This window comes from Anas platyrhynchos, chromosome 3 (assembly GCF_047663525.1).
Source record: "Anas platyrhynchos isolate ZD024472 breed Pekin duck chromosome 3, IASCAAS_PekinDuck_T2T, whole genome shotgun sequence".
Lineage (NCBI taxonomy): Eukaryota > Metazoa > Chordata > Aves > Anseriformes > Anatidae > Anas > Anas platyrhynchos.
The window spans coordinates 114,549,244-114,574,107 of NC_092589.1; the positions used below are offsets into that span (position 1 = coordinate 114,549,244).

Genomic DNA, 24,864 nt, shown 5'->3' on the forward strand with positions numbered 1-24,864 from the left:
CAACATTTGAATGTCTTTTGAGAAGCAGTGAATACGAAAATGTAGAAATAAATCTCCTGCATTTCTTTTCTTTTTTTTAAATTATTATTTATTAAAAAGATGTGAAAGTTGAAAAGGAGATTTGCAACTGAGCACTAAACACTTTTATTATATGCTTCAGGTTTAAAGAGGATTTAACTCCAAAATGAATGTTAGTTTAACAGGTTCTGCTTTCACCAATTTACAGATGCAATATAAAAGTCAAACTATAATGGGTTACCTTACTACATAAAAATACACAGATAAAACTCAAGTTCCACCTCCCTCCCTTCTCCTAAGGCAGTATATATAAATATTAGAAGCCATCACAAGTCAGAAAGATAAATACGTTTCTTGATCAATATTAATTATTGATCACTTATATCATTAGAATCCCAGAATGTAGATACAGATTTATGTTCAGCGGTCAAAACAGTAAAGCCATTAGGAACAAAGTGCTATTTCTGTGATCAGCATCCCACTGCTCTACTGAGTACACCAGCATACATCATTTTGCTTCAAAAGGAGACACCATATATTTTGGTCTCTTAAAGGAAGTCCACCTTCTCATGTATCTTTTCAATGAGGGTTAACATGTTCTTCATATCAGCTGACTGCTGAATAGTATTCATATCCTTTAAAAGGCCCTTCTGATTTGTTATCTTCAAAATTTCGTCCTAAAAGGGAAAAAATAAAAGACAACATAAATTAAAAAAAATTATTATATTGAGTCCAACAGAAGTTTCACTTCATCAGACATTTATGCAGACTAACTGTATTTCAATTCAGTTAAAAATAAGATATTTAAAGGCACAGAAGGAACTCTGTTTCATTCTATCAGAGTTACACAGAGATATAATTCAGAAATGATTATGTACTCTCTGGGACCATAGGGCTCATAAGAAAAGACAAGTGTTTCTTTAAGTGGCATGTTTTCTAGGGTTTTGTTCTATTTTTAAAACACAAGCTCATTATATAGCCTTGAATGAAGAGAAGAAAAAAAAAAAAAAGGAAAAACTTTCAGATAAATTGCCCTCTCTGACACTGTTTAAGTAATAAAAGCACTTGCTGTTGTCTTCCTTCTCATCATCGAGCTGCCTCTGAAAATACATTCCATGCTCACCTGCAAAGAGGGTGCCTGTAAACTGCGCTTGGGGAGTTCTGGAAGGTGGAGTGCCCCAGTGCCACCTTCCTGGAACACCTAGAAAGAAAAAAATAAATAAAGCTGAACTTTCAGTTTGCAACTGAAGTTGAAAAAATGTAAAAGACATTCTCAAAGGCAGGTGAGTCCTTCTTTATACAACACTCTCTGCAGAAACAGCTCACGTGCACTAGCTCTTGAAACACTTTCTCCTTTGAGGAATGCAGCAAGACCTAGTGCCAATACCTTCTGGGCCTTTTTTTCATCTTCCTCTAACTGTCTCTTGAGCGTCTGGATTTTGTTCTGCAGTCTATTTATAGTTTCTTCAATGTGTTCTGCTGATCGCTCAGCTTCAGTTATTTCTTCCTAAGATAAAAAAAAAATATAAACAAATACAGAACAAAATCTGCTTTAGAAATCGTGAGTCTTTTGTGTCCCTACACAAACAGTCCTGAAGAATGGAAAAAAAAAAAATAACAAGAAATACACAAAATTAACTTAAAGAATTAACATCGGTTCCATCTCCTGATAGTACTTTAAAACACATTGAGAGCTTAGTGTCTCTTCTCCACAGCATCAGCCAAGTCACTGAAAAAAAGAAAAAAATACTCTGCTCTGTAGCTAAAGTGGATGATGGTAAACACTGGACTACTCTTCCACAAAAGTACAGGCATAGCCAGCAGTCCTTCTAATAAAAAGTTACAACGCACTGAGGAGCAGCATCACAACCATCACAACACCTATTTTCTTCCTTTCCATGTCTTTCATACCTGCAGTTGTATCAAAGTCTCTTCATTTGCCTCAAGCATTTGTTTCTCTGCCAGCTGAAGGCTCAGGATATTCTTCAGCTCACCCAGCTTCCCTGGGGGCACCTTTAAGGTCTTGAAAAGTCTCAGCATCCTTTATAAAAGAGAAAGCAAGCATGATCTGTTTGCAGTTCTTCGGAAAAAAAAAAGAAAAAAAAAAAAGAGTACTAATGAATCTCTGGGGAGAAACTAAACTCAGTTTAACCAATTGTTGTCAGTGAGGTAAAAATATTAAGATGGGAAGAAAAGCTGTCCCAGTTTCTTTTCCAAAATGGAATTCCAAAATTCACTAACTGAAGGTTAGCAAACATGATGCCTGTCTACAAAAAGCGCAAGGAGGATCCAGGGAATTACGGGCCTGTCAGTTGTTTACTGTAGGAAACAATGTCAAATACTTGCTAAAGTCCAAGTATCTTCTTGTTATATACAAGAAACTGGCAGAGTCTACACACATTTGATATGGAGGTGCAGGAGGAGTTCAGCAACTCAGAAATCAGACTGGACACATCACAAATGAAGCATAAAAAAAGAAAACAAGTTACAAAAAACTAGCTGCTCGTGTTCACATCTTGATATACTGGAAGACCAAAGAAAGCAGCATACAGGTTTAGGCCCATTGATAAGGGTATGGTATACCAACCCATACGGACACCAAAATTCTCAGCCACAAACAATTGTTCCCTTAATGACATAAAAAGACTCCAAGCTATGGCCTACATTTTTTTTTCCTTCGCCTTCTCTTTGAATTAACTTTAACAGTCACAAAATGAATTAGAATTCAAGAAAATTTAGCTCACTGCTCCTGCCTCTATCATAAAATGATGATAACAAAATAGTTGCCAACAAACATAAACCCTACGAAGTAAGTATAAAGATTATTAAAGGAGCTGTTAAGAACCTTAATCCTCCTTAGTCCTGCTACTTCTGTAGAAGTAGCTAAAATGGGTCTGGATACTTTCAACAACACTTGCTTGTCCACTGTCAAAATATCTCCCTCTTTGACTTTGCATCCACTCTCCCTTCCACGTTTTCCTAACTGTGATGCTCCCGAAGCAATCCTCCAACTATTGCACAGAATAACTGGGTAAACCAAATTCCCTTTTCTCTTTTTCTCTCCAAATTATGATTTCTTACCTCTCTTTCAACAAGTTCAGGTGTTTCTGAACATCTCCTTTTTTCCCACTTTGTTGGCACAAAACAGATCTAGAAAGAAAATAAAGGCAAAGTTGTTTTTTTTTTTTTTTTTTTTTTTTAAATCAGAAAGCCTGCAAGCACAGAAGACAAGTCAAGTAAACATAGTCAGAACTTCTCTAGCTGAAAGTTTCCAGTTTCACACAAAGTTATATCATACATTCTTCAAAAGAAAAGGACTTGTGGGTGCTGGTCAACAGCCAGCTGAACATGAGCCAGCAATGTGCCCAGAATGGCATCCTGACCTGCATCAGAAACAGTGCAGGAAGCAATTGCTCCTCTATGCTCAGCACTGGTGAGACTTTGCCTCGAGCACTGAGTCAGCTTTTCTGACTTGGGCAATGTCATGACTTTTATCTTATTCCCTGGGGAATAAAGAAAATAATTACTAGGATATTTGGCACTTACAGTATTCCTGAATCCATTACACTTTCCAGAAACTTCCTGCTGCTCTCTGAGAGAGTCTGCCAAGATTCTGTTTTAGCACTGGTTAGCTTCACTTTTTTGGAATGACCTCTTTCACCTGAGAACACAAAGAAAGAAATGAAAGGATACAATGATCCTATGAATTTGTTGAACCTGGATAAGCAGCTTTGTTACAACTCAATCATGCAGTAGTCGAAGATGCAGTGGTTCGTATTTTTCCCATCTCACAAAAATATCTGATCAAATCCATCCATATTAGGTGGTGTTTTTATTTGCAAGTGACAATTTCTTTAAAAAGCACGAAGTACAAAAAGGTTCTTTTCTACAGTAGCTTCCATTATAACCAGATACTTTTCCAAAACTGCTGGAGATACAAACAAGACAAGGCCCCTGCTGTGTTGATTCTCTCACTTGTGTAAATTCATATTTTATTTTTGTAATTTCATTCTGGCTTTCCTCACTTCTACATTCAATGCAATACAAGTCAGTCTGAAGACAGAAGGTTAACAGAGCAGACAAAGACACATGAGGTAGAAGTTAAAACAGTCCAAGTGTTATAGTGGAACTTCACATAAGAAGAACAGGACTTATACTTTTGTTTGTATGATTAATACCTGCGTATACAACATATAACATGAATGCATACTAACACTGTACTACAAATATGAACTGTTACTGTTCAGAAAGAAAACCCTGAAACTCATTTCTGCTGAAATTCATTGGAACAGGCTGCCCAGGGAAGTGGTGGAGTCACCATCCCTGGAAGTCTTTAAAAGACATTTAGATGTAGAGCTTAGGGATATGGTTTAGTGGGGACTGTTAGTGTTAGGTCAGAGGTTGGACTCGATGATCCTGAGGTCTCTTCCAACCTAGAAATTCTGTGTGATTCTGTGATTTCAGTGACGTATCTTAGACATCTACAGTTTCAACACAGCAGGTACTGATGGCACTGTTGTTTGTGAGAGATAAAAATAAGGAAAGAACAGAATCTTACCTACAGGGGAATAACCCTCATCTTCGTTATTTTTCCTTTTGACTGTCTGAGTGACTCCCTGAAAAGAAAGATTTACTACAAATGTTGCAATTTTGAGACATTCTCTGCTGTGCAACCATTTATTTACTAGCATTAACCCACCATAAAAAGCACTTCAATGCTTGACATTCAGCTGCTACTATTGACTACAGAATAGGCTTTCTGAACTGTGACACTGTAATTCATCTCAAGCAGGTTAAGGAAAGCGATGCCTTCTTCTTAGTTCCTCCCATTCCAAGAATAGGCCATGAAATAAAAAATACACAAGATGTTTGCCTAGCGAGCACTGAGCTCACACTGCTTATATGGTAAGCTGTTAAGCAAACTCTTTCCAACAGTAAGCTGCCCAGGCCAATCCTGAGATATGGAGAGAATAGTTTCCAAGACTGAATAGATGTCACCCGAGCCAAAGGAACTTAGATTTCATCACTCTGTTCAAATAGAGGCTATGCAGGTCTTCAAAACTACAAGCCAGCTTGTTTTCTTGTTAGCCATCAGGCAACACTTCCCTCTGTTGACCAAACACACAGTAGCACACACCTGCTCCCTGGCTTCCACAGTTCCTAGTTAAGGCAGGGGGTCTCTATTATGGTTTTGGCTGGGACAGTGTTCGTTTTCTTCCCAGCAGCTTATATAGCACCATATTTTAATTTTCTGACCGAGACATTGTGGATAACACTGGGTTTAGCTGTTGTTGAAGACTGGTTACACAGCACCAATGCCTTTTCTGCTTCTCACACTCCTGCCAGCAAGGCTGGGGGTGTGCAAGAGGCTGGGAGGGGACACAGCCAGGGCAGCTGACTCCAGAAGATGGGGTGTTTGAGGGTATGGCATTTGTCTTCCCAAGAAACTCTTATGCATGATGGAGCTGTCCTGGAAACAGCTCAACATCTGCTGGCCAATGCTGTGAGCGAATTCCTTATTTTGCTTTGTTTGGGTGTATAGCTTTTGCTTTACCTTTTACCCTAGTAAGTTTTCCTGTTTTCACCTTTGTATCATCCCCATCCCACTGTGGGGGAATGAGCAAGCAGCTGTGTGTGGCTGAGCTGCCTACCAAGGTTAAACCACAATGGTCTCAAAGGAACTGTCCACACTGGATGTTTCCTCAGGAGGACTGCCTTTAATGAAAGGCATGAAATATATGAAATCCAGCAGAAAAACGGGCAAATATCCATCTTTCTTTCATGGGTTATTTTTTAACTTATTTTGGCCCAAAAGAATTATTACCTTTCGTTTTTGAGCTTGTTTTCTTTTTTCTCCACCCGTTCCCATTTTTTTGCTGGTAGGTTTTCTTGCTGTTCCCTCATTAGCAGTCTCCCCCCTTTTACTGGAAGATGCGGGGTGATGTTTCATTGTCTGTAAACCAAACAGCAAAGGAGGAAACAAAGAACCCAGCAATTATAATCCATCTGATACAAAGTGCACATTAACAAGCAAAAGGAAAGAAATGCCAGGGTACATGTATACAGGATACATGTAGCGCACTACAACTCCCAGCATGCAACGCGGCGAGCCCCAACACCACAACAGGCGCTCCGGCCGAAAAGCCTGCTGGGAGTTGTAGTCCTTACAACCAACACCGCCTTCTCCTAACCCCCTGCTCCTACCGGCCAACACAGCGGCAGCCCCCACAACAACTCCCCGCGCACGGACTCACCCCGCCGCTGTCGCCTCCTCACGGCTCCCACCAGCTCCGTGTCCCAGCGCCGAGCCGTTACCGACCCGTTTTACCCGCGCAACCGAGGGCATGCGCATTGCGAAGAGGGGAGGGGAAGGGGCGGGTGAGGCGCATGCGCAGTGCGCGTGTGGGCACCGGCCGGGGGCTTGAGGGGCGCTGAGGGGACCGCGGGGGTCGGCACCGCCCCGGGGCCTGTCCCGGCCCGAGCAGCGCCGTGAGTGCTCGGGGAGGCCTCGCGGTGGGCCTGGGGTCCCTGCTGGGCACCGAGGGAGGGTGAGGGGGCGGGCCGGGGGGGCTGGGAGGGCTTTGGGGGGCCTTTGGGAGGGCTTTGGGGGGGCTGTGGGGGGGCTTTGGGGGGGGACTGTGAGGGCTGAGTGGGGTCTCCTTCTCTGGAGATAGTCAAGGGTTTACAGGGGTTGTGAGGCAGAGAGGAGGTGGCTGGGCCCCGGAGCCAAGCTGTGGAGGTTTTGGCTTGGCTTGAAAAGTGTAGGGATGGGGGACATGGGGCAGAAGCGGAGGATCTTACAGCTTGGGGGGATTTATCCCACATCTCAGTGTCACGCATGATGGGGTGAGCTCTGCAATTTCTGTTATTCCTGTGTTCTCGCACATCAGGATTTATTGCTTTGTTTCTTTCCCAGCATAGCCCTGATTTTCATCCAGCCCAAACCACCTTTTTCAAGCCTTCTGGAATGTCAGCAATTTGCTGACAGTGCCCTCATTTCAGAGTTCCTGTTTGGTGTTGGGGGCTCCTGTTTGACCTAAAGGAATTCATAGATCAGAGACAGGTGGTGGGAAGGTGAGGAGACAGGAGACTGTGTGTGTGCACTGCACTGACTTTCACTGATTAATGGTGGTGCAGCTTAGGGACTGAAATAAGGGGCACAATTCATCTGTGGCTGTAGATGAGTTGGAATATCTTCCCTTGCTAGAGGAAAATGTAGGATTTTTCATGAACTTTTATGCATTATTTGGTTGAAAGACAAGGGGAGAGGGAGTCTGTCAAATCAGCTAGTGAATACACTTCTCTTTTCTTCTGAGTAATTGTTTTGGCTTTAACAAACTTAAACTTTCAAGCTGACTTCTATCTCAGATCTATATGGTAATGTAAAATATTTATTTTTAATCCCTTCAGCTTGCACCGTGCTGGCCAACCACTGGAGCAAAGATGCTGAGAGCAAAGGATGCTTTCCTGCGCCTGCGGCCCTGCTGCTGCATTTGCCCGGCGCAGCTTCCAGCCTGCAGGCTCACGTGGCGGTCGCTGCACAGGCAGCCGCTGCACCCCGAGTGGGCTGCCCTTGCTGAGAAACAGCTGAAAGGCAAGAACCCAAAGGATTTAATCTGGCGTACCCCAGAGGGGATCGACATCAAGCCCTTGTACTCCAAAAGGGACACGAAAGATCTCCCCGAGGAGCTGCCGGGGGTGAAACCTTTCACGCGAGGGCCGTACCCCACCATGTACACGTACAGGCCGTGGACCATCCGCCAGTATGCTGGCTTCAGTACAGTGGAGGAGAGCAACAAGTTCTACAAGGACAATATTAAAGGTAAGAGAGCTCATGTGGGAGGCCACTCTGCCATGCAAAGCAATGGGAACCAGTCACATTTCAAATTATGTGGAAAATATGATTATGCAGCCTGGTGAGGTTTGATTTCTGATTGTCTCTTCCCAGTGGCACTGTATTTCTTTAGTAGCCATAACTGGATCATTTCTGAAACTCTCCTTGCTTCATTTTACTACTGAGCTGGAAAAATGAATGTGTTAAATGCTATCTTTAGTTTTCCCTTGACGCTGGCAGAGACAGCATTTGGCAGCATCCCAGGGTCCAAACAGTAGAGATCAAGGAGCACTTTGCTCTCGTTTTTTGACCATAATAGAATACTGTAGAGAACAAATCTGCGGAAATTTGTCACTTAGTTATTTCTGAGATTAAAACATTCTGACATTTTGGGTTTCCGTCTCATTTTGTAAGCTTTTAACGAACTCATGCAAATACATATGAATGGTGTCATTCATGGTATACTAGGAAAGTCAGCTTCCAAAACTATTGGTACTTTCATTATTTGAGAGCAGTTTCCCCAATATTTTTGCAGAGTATTGTGATTTGCAGCAATCTGTTTAATAGCCAGTGTCACCATAATGTACTTTTGAGTGTTGCAAAAGCACCACTGAAAAGTTAATCTTGTTAGACTGACACATTTGTTTTACGCCAGCTATGCTTCTTTGTGAAGCTAGTTCCAACCTTCCCAGTCAGAAGAACAGACCACTGACATCTGCATTCCAAGTAATAGGTCTGCGATGCTTTTACATCCTACTTCACAGTTTTTCTTAGGCAAAATGTCACTGTTGAAGACTGGAGGGGAGGAGTGATTTTTTGGGGAATTTTTACCTTTTACCTTATTTTGGTTGGCTGACATGAAACAGTACTAGCTGCTGCAGTATTCTTGCAAGTATTGAATCTTTGCATTTGTACAGGTCTCGGTGAATTAGGGAAACACAAATCCAGGGTATTAGAGGTTTGCAAACAAACATTTCGAAAGAGACCGTTGTGAATACACTCTGCCTTACTGCTGAAAGTTGCTGGGGAAGCAGTTTTAAGGCTTGGGCCAACTGGTAGCACTGCTCACTTTGTTCCTCCAAAATGCTTGCTGCTGGAATTTTTCAACGTCATCTGAGTTTTGACATTGTAATTTTAACTCTATTCTTGTGTTAATAGTTGTATTAATATTGAATTTGTTAGCATTGATTCTGAATCTAACCTAGGTTTTTGTAAAGCATTTTTAATAATTCAATTTAAATCACTCTTCGATTAGAGCAGTGCTGAAATATAAGTAATCATCAGTTCTCACAACAGATGAAATTTGTTTTGCATGTTTCAACAGTGAGCTAGACAAATTAAAATTGTTGTCACTGTGCTTCAGAGCTAACACCTAGTTTTTTAGAGGAACAGTGGTGGCTGGGATCTGACCATTAAGAGTTCTGGTGATGACGATAAGCTGATTCGCAAAGGGATTAGATACAGTTTGTTCAGGAGCAGTGATGTTGATCAGGGGATGAATGTCTGGGATTTGTAGTCCCAGGTACTGCTCTCAGGTTGCAGCAACAAGTCTGCCAAAGAGCTCTAACAGTCCAGTTCTTCATATAAATAATTGCTACAGATTTAATAATGCATCACTTCTCATCAGGAATAATCTGCATATGTTGGAAGAGCCATGGAAACAATCAGTGTGCATGTGTTTGATTTATGATAAGAAGTTAATGGGACGTGGTTTATCATGTTTTTGTTTCCAGCTACTGCTTGTTTCCACCCAGTAATACTTCTGGGTGTAAGCCCCTGATGCTAATTGTATACGTGCATTTCTAATTTGTGGATAAAATTTTACTCAGTAGTTTGTTAAGCACAGCAAGTTGATTATGTGGCTGAGCTGGAAGGACTACAATATTTTTTTTTGTCAGTTAAAAGCTTTTTCATTGAAAGTTTAAATTTACCATAGATTAGATGACCTTGGACAAGTTTGGGCAGGGAGCAGTGCTGAACATTAAAAATGAGCTTATTGTACAAAGCTGGATGATGTAAAATAAAATTAATAAATTTAGATTCAGTTCTAATTCAACTGTTTAACACTTCTGAATCTCTGTTTTTCTGTGTTTTGTTTTGTTTCTTTCCTCTCGCTTAGCTGGCCAACAGGGATTGTCTGTTGCTTTTGACTTAGCTACCCATCGTGGTTATGATTCAGATAATCCACGAGTTCGAGGGGATGTTGGAATGGCTGGAGTTGCCATTGATACAGTGGAAGACACCAAAATCCTTTTTGATGGAATTCCTTTAGAGAAAATGTCTGTTTCTATGACAATGAATGGAGCAGTCATTCCTGTGTTGGCCACATTCATTGTGACCGGAGAGGAGCAGGGAGTGCCTCAGGCCAAGCTGACAGGGACGATCCAGAACGACATACTGAAGGAGTTCATGGTCCGGAATACCTACATCTTCCCCCCAGAACCATCCATGCGGATTATTGCGGACATCTTCCAGTACACCTCAAAGGTATTTGTTGTTCAAGTGTATTTACTTTATTATACCTCGTTACCGTTGTATGAGGAACTGTGCAGAGCAATGCAGGAGACAGGCAGGCCTGTTGTAGAGAAGGATGCGGTTGTGGAAGCAGACAGGAGTACAACTTAACACAAGGTCCCAAATCACTTACAGCGTAAATTTTGGGATTAAGTAAATTTAAATCAGAGCCAGATTAAGACTAAGTCTGAAAGCTTGTCAAGCATCAGAGGCAAGGAGTAGAGAGGCTGTTGGATGCATAGAGAATGAGAAGCCACACAGTTAAGAAGCATTATGCAGCTGTAAGCAGGAGCAAGGAGGTAAGAAATCTTGAAGGACTTCTGCTGTGAAATGAAGCATGAAAGAAGAAGAAAAAAGAAGAAGAAAGTAATGAAAAGAGTAAAGTCCTAAAGTACCAAAGTTCACTACTACAAATTGTTTTCTTAGTTGCATTTTCACCGAAGAATAGAATACCTTGAGAAAGAATTATCATGATGAATGATAACTTAACACAATGAATAATAAAAAAAGGTAGAAGCATGTGAAATAAACATCTGCAGACACCATTTAGTGTGCTGTATTTGCAATCTACAAATAATGGATTATTTCTGGGTGTTGATAGCACAATTATCTGATTCTCCCCTCCCTTGTGCTTTCATACACTGTTGTCTTTTATTTTTGCAGTATATGCCAAAATTTAATTCCATTTCAATCAGTGGATACCACATGCAAGAGGCAGGAGCTGATGCCATTCTGGAATTAGCTTATACTATAGCAGATGGCTTGGAGTACTGCAGAACGGGACTTAAAGCTGGCCTCACCATTGATGAATTCGCACCACGGTGAGCTAAACAAACTTACAAGTACAAAACTCATTTTTGGTAAAACTCCTACTTTAACATTAAACGTTCTTCAGTATTTCTACATTCTCAGTCAATAGTGGCAGCACTGTTCCTGCAAATACATTTTGCTACCATTTAAACCTTGCAACAAACAAACAAAAACAACTGTCTGGTCCACAATGGCCTGCAGACTACATCTGTGCTAACAAACTGAATAAAATTCCTTCAGAAGCCCAAGCACTGCCAATACAGTTGTAGCTTTAGGACTGGAGAATGTATCACAGGCTCTTGCAATGTTATTGAGTCTTTTGTTACCTAGCATTACTTTAAAATACTTGAAAAAATACATGTTTAGCAAAGGAAAAGTTAAGGTATTTCAAAGAATTTACAATTGCCTCTTTCCTAAAAGTGTCTTTTCGTTTTCACCAAAACATTGTATCATTGTTTAATTACTGCCAAAGCAAACAGAATCACAATTTCAGTGTCTAGTCTTTCTGTTTTACATGTTACCTAAATATCTAGTCTAGGAAACAGATGTGGTTCCTGCAGCCTGTTGCACAGTCAAACTGTAGGACACAGTAGAATTAAGCTCTGTTTCCAAGATTTGTGACAAAACTAAAGTGGATAATTTAGAAAAAGATCCAGCATTGTTGTCAGGCTTTCTGGTGACAGAGACTGTGAGAGCCTTTGGCAAATTGTTCCAGTTGCTAATTCAGTGCATTTTTTGTCTATTTAGTTTTATGGGCTTTTACTAAGCGTATATGCTTTTATAAATCTTAGAAGTTATAAATTAAAAAAGTAGATCAATCGGCGTGTTCCCTGATATGCTATCCAGTATTGAACTAATGTTGAATTTGAATTAAAATTGTCAGAAGGATGGAAGCTTCCTTATAATCTGCAATGACTTCCTCTAGTTTGTGAGTGATAGTTACACAAGAAGATTGTGTCCGGGAGAATTCCTGAAAACTAGAGCATCATTGTCTGTATTGATGACCTGCTGGAGCACCGCTTCACCTGGGGTTCCCCCATACAATCCCTGGGGACATTTTAGCAGTTCCAGCAACCAGTGGCACTGCCCATTGCCTCTTGTCCTGCTCTGGGCACCACTGAAAGGAGTCTGGCCACATGCTCTTGACACCCTCCCTTAAGACATTTGTATAAATTGGTAAGATCCCATCTCAGTCTTCTCCAGGCTAACCAGGACAGTTTATTGGCATAGATGTGTGTCATTCTGTAGCAAGTGGCATCAGTGTCCAGGAACATTCCCAACATCTTATGTTGAGGTTATATCTGTAAAAGTAAAGTAATCAGAGACCTTGCTGTAGGACTTGCCTTTACTAAAACAGAGGTTTTTAGATCGGTTTAAAGTTTTATCCTGTTTGTGCTCTCTTATTACAGACTTTCCTTCTTCTGGGGAATTGGCATGAATTTCTATATGGAAATAGCTAAGCTACGAGCTGGGAGGCGGCTGTGGGCTCACTTGGTAGAGAAAATGTTTAAGCCCAAGGATCCCAAATCTCTTCTGTTGAGAGCTCATTGTCAGACTTCGGGCTGGTCACTCACTGAGCAGGTTAGAAGTGCGACTCTCATCTATTTCCTGAGTAAAATACATTTAACTTCTATGCCTTCATTTAATTAATTAATTAATTTTCTTTGCAGTAGTATATGCATGACTGATATGCCTCAGTCCTGTAGCAGAAGCTTTGTCCTTCAGAGCTTTTCTTTTCCTTCCAGGATCCCTTTAACAACGTTATTCGTACTACCATAGAAGCAATGGCTGCGGTGTTTGGGGGTACGCAGTCCTTGCATACAAATTCCTTTGACGAAGCTTTGGGTTTGCCTACGGTGAAGAGTGCTCGCATTGCCCGGAATACACAGATCATAATACAGGAGGAGTCAGGGATTCCTAAAGTGGCGGACCCCTGGGGGGGATCTTACCTCATGGAGTGCCTCACTGATGATGTCTATGAAGCTGCTTTAAAGGTCAGTTTGCATGACCTTTTGTGTTTTGTGTGAAAAATTTAGGTATAAGCGTTTTGAGAGATGTTTTAAAGTACTCTTTGATATGTTGGTAGTTTCTTAAAAGGGAATTCTTGCACTTATGCTTCAGTGATTTATTTTTTATTTTTTAATAATGAACTTTTTAAAAATGCAATGTTTAGAGAGAGACTTCAGCCTTTTGGCAGACTACATTCAGAAAGAAAATGGCCCAGTGTAGAAAAAAAAATCAAATTATCAAGTCTAAAGACTTTATGGGATCTCTGTTTCACATGTAATGAAAAAAAGGGGCTTCAAAAGTGGAAGGAGTCAGTCCAGCCTACCTAGGTACGTGCCTACTCGTGCCTATGGTTGTCTGCTTGAAACCTTAAAACTTAGGGGTTATTGCAAGTGAAGTTTTATAGCCAAATTATAAAGGCCTTTGACGCTGTCCTCTGTAAGAGCCTCATTGAGAACCTGTTGTAGTATGGGCTAGATGAAAACCGGCTGAACAGGCACAAGGGTAGGGGGCAGTGGTACAAAGTCCAGTTGGAGGCCAGTAACTGATGGAGTACCCCAGGGGTCAGTTATTATATCATTATTAATAATTTGGATGAGGGCATAGAGCACACCCTCAGACAATTCAGGGATGACATGAAGCTGGGTGCGAGTGGCTGCCTCACCAGAGGGCTGTGCTGCCATCCAGAGGGACCTGGACAGGCTGGAGGGATGGGCTGGCAAGAATCTCATCAAGTTCAAGAAGGAGGAGTCCTGTACCTGGGAAGGAACAACTCCAGGCACCAGGATATGCTGGAAGCACCCAGCTGAAAAGCAGCTCTGCAGAAAAAGACCTCATATATTGAAACCTGTAGTCTGAGATGCAGAGAAAGGAAACACTTTTAAGAGCACAAGACTGTATATTTAAATGTAAGAATTTGAATGGTAGTATTAGTGCAAAGCGCATTTTGAGAACCTTGCTAATACTTTGTTCTTCTCAATCCTCTGCATTTCTCAGCTCATTGAGGAGATTGAAGAAATGGGTGGAATGGCCAAAGCTGTTGCTGAGGGAATTCCCAAACTTCGTATTGAAGAGTGTGCAGCCCGAAGACAAGCCAGGATTGACTCCGGTAGGGAGCATGGTGATGAAAGAAGGGGAAACTCCCAGTAGAATACCTTTTTCTAATTTTTTTTTTTTACACACATTTGCTTTCATTTGTTTTCTTCTTAGTTTAGGAATAGCAGATTGCGAGTGATAAAACGGTAAGTTTTTAATTGAATGTCAGTGAAAGCTTCTGGAGATACCAGTATGTATGAAATTAGTATCCATATAAAAACAATCTTGCTTGACGTGTCAAAGTCCAGATTAGACAAAGCACTATAAACACTGTTTTAACGGAGTATCTTGGGCCTACCATAGTTGATTGCTTAATTTTTGAGATAGTATTTTTAAACTGCGATCTCCAGCAGATGGCAGCATGGACTGTATCTGGCCAAATCTTTCATTTTGCTTGAGAAGTGTCCGTTTCTCCTAAAGACTGGAAAAACAGTCATCTTGTATTAGAGGAAGATACATTTTTTTGTTTGTGATTATAAATATGCACATATAATAAGTGTATGTGGAAGTGTGTATATGTATAAATATATACAAACATACATTTGTATATGTATGATAAAAATATGCAAGAGTGAGAGTGTAGTAATGTTATCAAACATTGCAAATAACATGATAGTTAAGTCCATGCCGGCTGAAAGCTAAAATCCACTTTTTGAACACAATAATTTATTCTTTATTCACATGGAGTAATTTTAAGTAGGAACTTCACTTTCTTATTTGTCTGCTAAAATAAGAAAAGAAAATGTAGAGCAGTGTATGAGACCAGTATTTTTTTTTAATTCTGTAAAATTCAGTTACATAATCTTAAAAAGAGAAAAACAGCTGATAAATATTAGTGAGTCACTACTAAGTGAGTTTGTAAGATAAATATTCTATTTCAAATCCTTTATCTGCCCACTATTCACTGACTGTTCATGCATTTAACCATCTCTTATAAAACATGGAAAATAGACTTAAGTCCTTCTTATCATTTATTTATTTAATTACTTGAAGTATATAAAGTAAAGCACTGCATTATATTGCTCAAAAATTTCTTGTACAATTATGGTGTCCTTTCGTAGTAGTTTGCAAATGTATTCTAAGTTTACGGTGTTTCCACTGCAAACAGGGTCTGAAGTAATTGTTGGAGTAAACAAGCATCAGCTAGAAAAAGAGGAGACAGTTGAAGTTCTGGCTATTGATAATTCTTCAGTCCGTAGCAAGCAGATCGAGAAGATTAATAAGGTGGGAACTACCTTCTTCAATATTAGAGTTGTTATAAGTGCAGGCAGAACCTGAGTAAATGTCACAGAAAGGTGGCTTCCTGAAAACATGACCCTCAAATATCTGAGGACACGGTGGTGTTTAGTGGGGAAGCTGGATTTCTGTTTGTTAAATTCAGTGCAGGCTGCTGGAAAACTCCAAGAAAAAAAGCATTAAAATTCAAACAAAAATGTTTTGTTCATTGGGTTTTAATCCCTGTCTTTCAGATAATGAGTATATAATTAACCTTTCAAAATTGAGAACTTGACATTTTCTAAAACTAAGATAGAAAATAGCTATGCAGTTTTGGTTTAAAAACACGTAATGCTTCTTACTCAGACTGAGTATTTTTCTTCTGCACTTTAGGTGAAGGCTAGCAGAGATCCAGCAGCAGCCCAGCGATGTCTTGATGCTCTAACACAGTGTGCAGCTACAGGTGAAGGCAATTTACTGGCTCTTGCAGTGGAAGCAGCGCGTTCAAGGTACTGGGAGTGAGGGTGAATATCCAACTGCTGTGTAAAAAGTGATTGATCGTTTTCATCTTTCAACTCTTCTTGGCTATGGTGTCAGCAAAGTTGGTCTCTCAAGATGTTCTGTTTTGTTTTTTTCTTTTCTTCAGTAAGTAAATGATGGCTGCAGTTTGATATTGTAAGACAGACAATTACATTTTACACTCTTCTAAAGTTATGATTTCATTTCTCATAAAGAACAATAGGGATATAAAATATCTCTTCTGAAATGATGTTGTTCACGCACCTTGTGTTGTTTAAGGCTCAGACTCTTAGCAGTTTCAGCAAGTAACTAAGTTTCTCAGGCACCCTGCAGTTTCATAGGTCAGGGAGCTTGAGAAGTGTCTGAGATGTGAAAATGGATATGTGCAGTCTTAATATAGTCTGTTGCTTCATCCTTCCTTGCACCAGAGCTTGGTGTGAAAACATTTTTTGATTGAGAAATAAGTTTCCTTAGTCAGGCAAAGATGTAAAAGATTCTCTTATGTAGAACAGCAAGACATCTTTTAGAGTCCAGTGGGAATGTGTATTTTTTTCACCTAAGGTTCTTTTAAGACTCTTCTCGTTCCTACCTCAAAGTCAGCATCTGTGCCTAGAATATGCTCTATCTATCTGTTCGTTAATTAACTAAATGCCCCAGAAATGAACAAGCCAAATCCACTTCTTAATGTGATGCGCTCCTGTTCTTTACTGTAACTTCTCAAATTTCTTCATTCCTTTTCATGGAACACTAACAGGCATATTTTGAATACATTTTGTCCCATGGAGAGCTTGTCACAACACTGCTAGCAGAATGTCTACCTGTGCATTTACAAGAAGCCCTTCTATTAAGGGCAACATGGGAAAAGATTTTCAGGTGAGCACATTCATCCTTGACAAGTAGTAGACAAAGGTGGACAAAGGCATGAAGTACGTGTAATGCTGCTGCTTGGTCTGCCCAGTCTGTGTCCTCATAGTGCTTTGTCACCTGATTACACACTGCTACCTCTCATTGCTTGTGAAATTCACAGAGGGGGTGGCAGTAATGTGAGACTCAACAGATGGAAGGTGACAGTCTTAACAGGCACATTATGGTCATTGACTTTCTGAAATTTGTGCAGCCAGCCTCTGCAGCTGAAGTATAGAAATTCATAGGACACAGACAGCAGTTTATGTAGAAACAGGCTGTCCTTGCCATCAGACATGTTTTAAGGGCTACAGGCTAATAAAAAATAAAACAAGATTTTATAGCTAACTTTTGGTCTGTACTTCAAAATGATAGATTGACTTAAAACCATAGATTAGGTTGTAAATTACCTGAGAACCATCAAAACAAAGGGTGTGAACAAAGTGTCGTTCCACAAAAGACAACTGAGTGACAGTCATATGAAGGAAACACAAATTTATAAAATAAAGGCACAGTGACTTCTGCTCTCTCAGGTTTGCATAATTGTTTAGTAGGGTTTTATCAGCATGCATTGAAATAACTATAAGTTAATAATAAGAATTACACTGTTTTTAATATACTGAGATGATAACAGTCGTATCGAGAATAAAATATTGCTGTAAAGGTAAACAGAACCAGGAAGGTTTTTGTTTATCCAGATTGTAAAGAACTTGTCTAATGTTATGATTAGCTGATAGCTGATTAAAGAAAAATGTCATCGTCATTAAAGATGTGATTTTAATCATGTTGAGAAGCTGTATTGCTGGCAGCTGACAGCTGTCCCACTGTGGATACATAGATGGCACTCTCTGATGCAGCAGGACTAAGAACTAATTTTTTTTTTAATATTTTTTGGCAAATTAATAAATTTGAAGACAGTATTCACACACAGCCTTCCAGATAATATTAATTTGATGTTACTTTGCATTGGTTGTTTTTCTCAGCTAAGAACCGTGAATCCAGATATAAACTCCTTGTTGTGCTGAGGAGGAAAGTGGATAAAAGCAGGAGAGCTTTCAAAAGAAAATTCCAGAAGGTCAGGGGGAAGGGATGGCAAAAAAAAAAAGGATCAAGCATGTCTTAATAACATGAGTAAAAAATGTGTGTTCCAGCATGACGTTCTCTTCTAGACAAAGCACATCAACCATGTAGTGTAGTAGAGATAAGAGAGGACACCTTCAAGCATGTGCATTGCAGATCTCACTTTTATGCTCAAGACTTTTATGCTCTGCTATTTCTACCATTTTATATTAGTTAGAGGTTGTCGAACCATAGACTCACAAATTAGTTTGGGTTGGAAGAGACCTTAAAGATCATTTTATTCCAACCCTGCTGCCATGGGCAGGGACACTTCTCACCAGACCAGCTTGCTCAAAGCCCCATCCAACCTGGCCTTGAGCACTTCCAGGGATGGGGCACCAATACCTTCTCCTCCCACAGCCTTCTGTCCACACTGCTTTTGATGCAGCCCAGGTACGGTTGGCTTTCTGGGTTGCAAGAGCGCATTGCTGGCTCGTGTTAACTATGGTTCAGTTTGAGTATACAACACATAAGTAAAAAAGCAAAACAACTGGGCAGTCACAGAAAGTAAAACACCTCACTGAAATGTACTGAATCATTGTGTTAATACAGCAGAAATCCATCTGTTATATTTGAAGTGAGCAGGGTAGGAATCAGATAGGATTCCTTCTGCTGTTTGCATTTGCAGTAGGTACTGAGTACAATTCTGTTGGCCATCCTTTTATAAATGTTTGTGGACAAGAAGTTGCATCTTGTACAAATGTCCTTTAAGCATTTTGTATTAAAAGATTTGGGGGATGCTTAAACTAATTTCACCTAAGATTAGCTTATAGCTAAATGTAAGACAACAGGAAAAAAATGTGAATTTCATGGGTTTGAAAAGTGTTTAGCAGTAGCCAAATGGATAGGGTTTGGTCTCTGTAAGCATACTTTCAAAGTGTACTGTAAGGGTGCTATTTGTCTTCCTTTCGCTTTGACAAAGTTTGCAGCAAGTCATACTTGTTTTTTGTACAAATTCTTTAAACTTTTTCTATTTGAATATAAGCTAAAATAGTTCTACTGAATATATTGATGTAACTTTTCATCAGGCACTTAGTGGCATACCATAAAATCATTATACAGTATTAAATCCCAGTTAATTTCATACCAGCAGAAGCTTGATGTGATGGGTCTACTAGGTGAACTGCTCTTTCTCCACAGATAAGCTGTTTCTCCCTTCCAAGTAGATTCCTTTTCTTAGTATTTAGCTGTGGGCTCTTTTGTTATTGGATCACAGCACTGTCTTTTTGGTTCAAGTCTGCATGGTGGATTTTACACAGAAAGGTGGAGTCCATTAAGCACAAGATTTTTAAATGCTTTGAAACAGAGACTTACTTCTTCTTTTTGTATGAGAAGGCAGCACAACCTGGTGTGCTTCTGACAATTGTGCTACAGCAGTAAAATGTGGTTTATTTCTAGCACACACAGTGTCTCCAGTAGCAAACAGAGCTTGTAATTTGCATGTAAATGGATTTTCCTAGCTTCCTCTGCGTCTCAGTGGATAAAAGAGCTATGTCAGAAGCAGATAAGAAGAACAGTAAGTACTTAAAATACAAACAGCAAGGTCGAGACAAACAAATTCCAGTAAACAAGTTAGGTTGCAGTCTACTTTGGGGTATTTTCTTCTTTTTTATTCTCTTGATATACATTTTGAGTTTGAGTCTAAGTGCAAGATAATGCAATCTGAGCATTAAAAATTTCCCAGCTGAGAGAACTTGATTCGCTGAAATGTTTTGCTGTGCAACAGTCCCAGTTGCCTTGTCATATATAAAGTCACTTCTCACATCAGCAGAACCATGCTTTCTTAAAAATACTCTCCCATGTTCTATTAGTGGATGAGTCAGATGTTCAGAGTTGTAGGACCACAGGGGAAACGAGTGTAATTGAATTTGCTCCTGCAGCAAGGCACATAGTTGGGCCACTGCCAGTGATTTCTTTATCCCATTCTCATAGAAGCCTCCTGATAGTATTAATACTCCGTGTCCTAGGTGCACCGTTGGAGAAATAACAGATGCGATGAAGAAGGTGTTTGGAGAGCATAAAGCCAGTGACCGAATGGTGAGCGGGGCTTACCGCCAGGAGTTCGGAGAGAGTGATGAAATTCTTCATGCCATCAATAGGTGAGAATAGCTTCCCAAGAAGCCTCACGTAGCCTTGAGTTTAATCCATGAGGTGAATGTGCTACTGCACACCTAAACAAACATACACCTAAAAAAACATTCCCCAACACCTGAGTTGGGGAACAGAACAACCTCTGCACAGGCATTCTCGTGCCTGTAAGCAAGTAATCGGGATGAGAAGAAATAAGTGTAATAACAATCAGAACTTAATTTATTTCTATTTGCTTATAAACAAAATCCACGGAGCTGGTTTTATACTTTGAGGATTTTGTTCAAATAGGCAGCTTTGGGATTAAGAATCCGAGAAACACTGCATGAGATCTCAATACATTGGATTGATTTCTTTGAAAACCATGTAATAGTAGTCTCTACAAATATTTCCAGCAATTCTTATTTGCAAAATCTGGTTTTGAACATCACATAAATTGTTCCTGCACCTTCTTTCTTACTGTCTCTAACTCTGTAAAGCTAAAATATGTCTGGATATCCACACATGGCCATCAGCCTAAGGTTGTTACTTACTCATATTGCTAGGGAGAAAACAGAGGATGGCAGTATGTGTGAAAACACTGACTATTGGTGCCTTTTGGCAGCTGTCCTCTTTCTTGGGTGAAGAGGCTGAATTGCTATAGTGGGTGGCAGTGTAACATGGATCAATGCTTATAAGTCCCTGCTGTGCTGGGGCTTATCTTACAGAATCTCTTAAAAAGGAATTTCTTGATGGCTGTGCAGTGATGATGTTTAGCCTAATTTGAAGGTAGTTGTGCTGGGAGATGACACCACCTTTTCTTATTTCAAATATTTAGTCTGAATTTAAGTATTTGTAATAGAGAAGGCAGACCAAACTCCTCCTATAGATCATCAAGTAGAAATCAGTCTGCTTCCCTCAGCCACCTTGATATAATTCCTTTTTAAGATGTCAGTGTTGTTTTTTGTTTTTCTTTTTTTTTTTTTTTTAATTGCTCTTACATGATGCATGTTGTCCTGGCAGCATCTCCTGAGGCTGTTTAAATCGGTGCTGATAAATGCTCTGTCTTGAGCCATTCCTTTCCCCAAACTAAACCAATGGATTCCTACAGTGATTAACCCAGCTAGGTCAGGTACACCAAGTCCATACAGCTCCATCCTTAACACAATGCTCAGAACAGTACAATATTAACAAACTCATGTTAGTAATATTTCTAAAAAACAGTTGTCTTAACATCCCACTCAGGAACAGATCGTGGTGGCAGTACACAGATAATGAGAAGCGAGATGAAAAATTAATCTCTGAGCCTGTGTTTACACAGTCACTTTAATTCAACAGAAACCTGAACTGCCACCAAAAGGGGGCACACAGAAAGGGGAGCATGGTAATCCTTTTCTGGACAATCTTGTGCCCTCTTGAATGGTGATGTGCCAGTGCACAGGATGTCTAAGACCCATCGCAAGCCTGTGTGCTGTGCATGCTTTTGAAATAATCAGTCGTAATGATTCTTAAAATCTAAGAATTGTGTTTAAGTTAGTTGTAAGTCTACTCATTAAATCCTCAGAGAATGCAATGTTTTTCCGTTGCAAAGCAGCAAAGTAGTAGAGTGGTTTTACTCAAAAAAGAATGTTTTATTGTTCAGGATAGTTAATACATAGTTAATGGTTAGTAATCGCATAACATGAATACTAAAATATAATATTAAATGAATTTTAAAATAGTGTGCAGACTACATAAGCAAACCATGAATTGGAAGATCCTTTGGTTTGATGTAAAGAAATTAGGCTTTCTTTTTTTTTTTTAATTTGTGGAAATGCTTGTAATGAATTTCAGCAACTTGCAATGATACATGTTTTCAATCAGGGTTAACAAGTTCATGGATCGTGAAGGGCGCAGGCCTCGTATACTGGTTGCAAAGATGGGTCAAGATGGCCATGACAGAGGAGCTAAAGTTATTGCTACAGGATTTGCAGACATTGGCTTTGATGTGGACATAGGTCCTCTCTTCCAGGTATGACTGATTGAGCAATATTTCAAATACAGTGATTTTTTTTTTTCCTCCCTAGTGCTTGCTGAAAAGTTGGGCTGGGGCTATTGTCATGTAATCCTGTTTCCATGCAGACACCTCGGGAAGTGGCCCAGCAGGCAGTCGATGCGGACGTGCACTGTGTTGGGGTGAGCACACTTGCAGCAGGTCATAAAACTCTTGTGCCTGAGCTCATCAAAGAACTGGATGCCCTCGGCCGGCCAGACATCCTTGTCATATGCGGAGGTGTCATCCCACCTCAGGTATCTGTCGATGTTACTTCCATCAAGAATAGGAGACCGCCTTAATTCCGTCTGAGCTGTTTTTAGCTATTTATTATATTCTTTGAATGTCAGAGGTGATTTACTGTGCTGAAGGCTGCCGTGCACAATTGCCAGGCTCAGTGCAGATCTGCAGGGTGGTCGCAGAGTGCTGTCAGGTCTCTTCGGTCTGCTTTTCTGCACACCGTGTCCTGGTTTAACTTACGTTGTTTATTGTATGGAATAAAGTCGTGTTATGAAAAGACTAACCTCAGGGAGCTGTTCCTTATGCTCAGTTGTTTTTGATTACTAGTATCTTGCATAATACTGGTAAAGGCTAGCTCCTGTCTAAATAGAATTTATGGCTACCAGTAACAGTTCTGAAGAGGCACAGGTAGTAACTAAGACACGTGGTTGGTCCCAGCATCTATAGGCTGCACATCTTAGTCTCTGTTTAGCCTCTCCTTGGTTTTCTGTCATCAGGATTAGTGTTGCCTCTCGTTCCCTCTCCTTAACTACTACTTCTAAACTGTTGAACAGTTGTTGGGATTCCATTGCAGGCAGATCTGTGCCTTTCTCCTGAAATTTTCAGTGGTTCATCCACAGTGTGCCTGGTTGTGTCACCTTTAGGGTTACCTTCTGTCTAGAGATATTTGCAAACAAATCTATTGTTATTCCCAGACTTTTTCTCCAGGCAATCAGGTAAATGATCAGGAAGAACAAACGTTTAAAATGAACAAACAAAGCTCACAGTGTTTTTCTAAGCAACAAACTGTGTTTTGTCCAGTATTTCTTAATAGGATGCTACTAGCCTGTGGCTCGGAAAGGTGTAGAATATCCTATAGAAAAGCACGAGAGAGTAAATAACTGCTTCTCCTTCCCCCTTTTTTTTTTTTTTTGGAATTTCAAGACGATCATAAAATCAGAGTTCCTTTGATTGCACTAGCAGTCTCCTGTTCCAAGCTGTTGTTCAAAGCAGCATTTTCAAAATCAGAAGTTAGATCAAATTTACATTAGGTTATTCTGGGTCACATCCACGTGACTTCTGAATATTTTCAAGCATCTGACATTAGTCTGATAGTAAACAAAAGACCTTTCCTGTGGATGTTTTTTAGTATTTCTTTATTCCTCCAACTATTTTTTTTTGCCATTTCCCGTGATGCTGCGCTGCCTCTCTCTGGGGGTTGATGCATGTGTTTTCTCAGGCCCAGTGTGCAGGACAGAGCACACTGCAACTGTAAAGATCAATTTTCTGTTTCACTGTTAATTATGGATCTTACATTTCTTTCTGGACAGGATTATGACTTCCTGTACGAAGCTGGCGTTACCAACGTGTTTGGTCCGGGGACCCGCATTCCAAAAGCAGCTGTCCAAGTGCTGGATGATATTGAGAAGTGCCTGGAGAAGAGGCAGCAGTCTGTGTAATGCCAAAACCTAACACACCTCAGCCAGCCTTCTATTAATCACTTACAGAATGTAATCATCAGCAAGGGATGGCCAGACACATACCTTTGGTTTCGCTGCCCTCTGGCCTGGTGTTTTGTGCTTTCTAAGAAAGTTGTAAATTCTCTGCTTGTTGTGTTTGAGGATTATTTATATATTTACGCACAAGATAATTTTATCTCTAGAACTACAAATTCAAAGAATTAATGAAGTTCACTGGGTGGGGATTTTTTTTGTTTGTTTTGTTTTTCTTTTCTTTTTATTTTTCCCTGATATATTGATAAATAAAATACATGTTCTAGCCCTTTGGTTGGTCTCTTGCATTCAGATAACTTCTTTTGAATTTTTAGACTCATGCATTTGGCAGGCATTGCAGTCTTCGGGCAAAATCACTAAAGTTCAGAAGAGATGTGATTGAATCAAGCAGCACTTTGATGTTAATGCTAATCTGACTTAACACACTTCAGAAATGTATTAGTAGATAAGCCATATTTTTTCTAAGTTCGTTGTTTGTTTAATAAGACACAAACCCTGTATCTGGCCATAACTCATATAATGTTGAACACCATCATACTTTTTTTCAAAAGGAGATTTTCTGCAGGTGGCAGGAAATTGCAGATCAGATCAATAGCACTGTATCTTCACTTCAGATATTGCAATTGATGAGATCTTTACTTAAAGCAAACTTGTTTAATGGGGCACATGTGCCTATAGTCTCACACTGCTCAGAAACAAAGAGGTTAATTGATTTGCTGTTTTCTTTGTCTTTCTAATTAAGGTTAAAAGTATTGATCCCAAACCAGACTTTAGGCTTTAAAATTCCATGGAGATTCATCCTCAACTATGTATAAGTATCTGATTCCCTCCAGGAAAGACTGTTGTGGTTCAAGCCAAGATATACAGAAAGTGACAATGGAACTACTCCCTAATGTCTTTGCACTAGCATTCTTGCCTGCCAACTGGAAAATTGAATTGCTGCAATGTTGGTGACCCCTAAATGTTATGACACTGGTTTCATTCATTTCTTCTGGCCG

At 40.0% G+C, this 24,864-nt stretch overlaps 2 protein-coding genes across 4 annotated transcripts; one reads left to right on the plus strand and one right to left on the minus strand.

Annotated features, from left to right (window-relative positions):
• Window positions 1-120: 120 nt before the first annotated feature.
• CENPQ (centromere protein Q) lies at window positions 121-6,412 on the minus strand. The gene is made up of 9 exons (XM_027455328.3): window positions 6,273-6,412; window positions 5,843-5,971; window positions 4,577-4,634; window positions 3,565-3,679; window positions 3,100-3,168; window positions 1,930-2,059; window positions 1,406-1,525; window positions 1,142-1,219; window positions 121-695 (listed from the first exon to the last, which is right to left on the minus strand). The coding sequence occupies exons 2-9, from the start codon at window positions 5,966-5,968 to the stop codon at window positions 567-569; spliced, it is 825 nt and encodes a 274-aa protein (XP_027311129.3). The 5' UTR covers window positions 5,969-5,971; window positions 6,273-6,412; the 3' UTR covers window positions 121-566.
• Window positions 6,371-24,139, plus strand: MMUT (methylmalonyl-CoA mutase). Of its 3 annotated transcripts, none has more exons than XM_038177143.2 (13): window positions 6,371-6,507; window positions 7,429-7,840; window positions 9,972-10,339; window positions 11,030-11,187; window positions 12,586-12,757; window positions 12,922-13,170; window positions 14,180-14,291; window positions 15,387-15,502; window positions 15,887-16,002; window positions 20,002-20,133; window positions 21,965-22,112; window positions 22,223-22,390; window positions 23,684-24,139. In XM_038177143.2, the coding sequence occupies exons 2-13, from the start codon at window positions 7,462-7,464 to the stop codon at window positions 23,810-23,812; spliced, it is 2,247 nt and encodes a 748-aa protein (XP_038033071.2). In that variant the 5' UTR covers window positions 6,371-6,507; window positions 7,429-7,461; the 3' UTR covers window positions 23,813-24,139. The 3 variants fall into 3 exon arrangements, with proteins under 3 accessions (XP_038033071.2, XP_038033074.2, XP_038033073.2); XM_038177146.2 differs by having other exon boundaries at window positions 6,413-6,531; XM_038177145.2 differs by having other exon boundaries at window positions 6,425-6,566.
• Window positions 24,140-24,864: the final 725 nt, after the last annotated feature.

Coding starts and splice junctions, on each gene's coding strand:
- MMUT (XM_038177143.2), top strand. CDS start 7,462: ATGCTGAGAGCAAAGGATGCTTTCCTGCGCCTGCGGCCCTGCTGCTGC. Junction 11,188..12,585: donor ATTGATGAATTCGCACCACG/GTGAGCTAAACA, acceptor CTCTTATTACAG/ACTTTCCTTCTTCTGGGGAA. Junction 20,134..21,964: donor ATTCTTCATGCCATCAATAG/GTGAGAATAGCT, acceptor GTTTTCAATCAG/GGTTAACAAGTTCATGGATC.
- CENPQ (XM_027455328.3), bottom strand. CDS start 5,968: ATGAAACATCACCCCGCATCTTCCAGTAAAAGGGGGGAGACTGCTAAT. Junction 4,635..5,842: donor AACAAGCTCAAAAACGAAAG/GTAATAATTCTT, acceptor CTTTCTTTTCAG/GGAGTCACTCAGACAGTCAA. Junction 3,169..3,564: donor GTAATGGATTCAGGAATACT/GTAAGTGCCAAA, acceptor TTTTCTTTCTAG/ATCTGTTTTGTGCCAACAAA.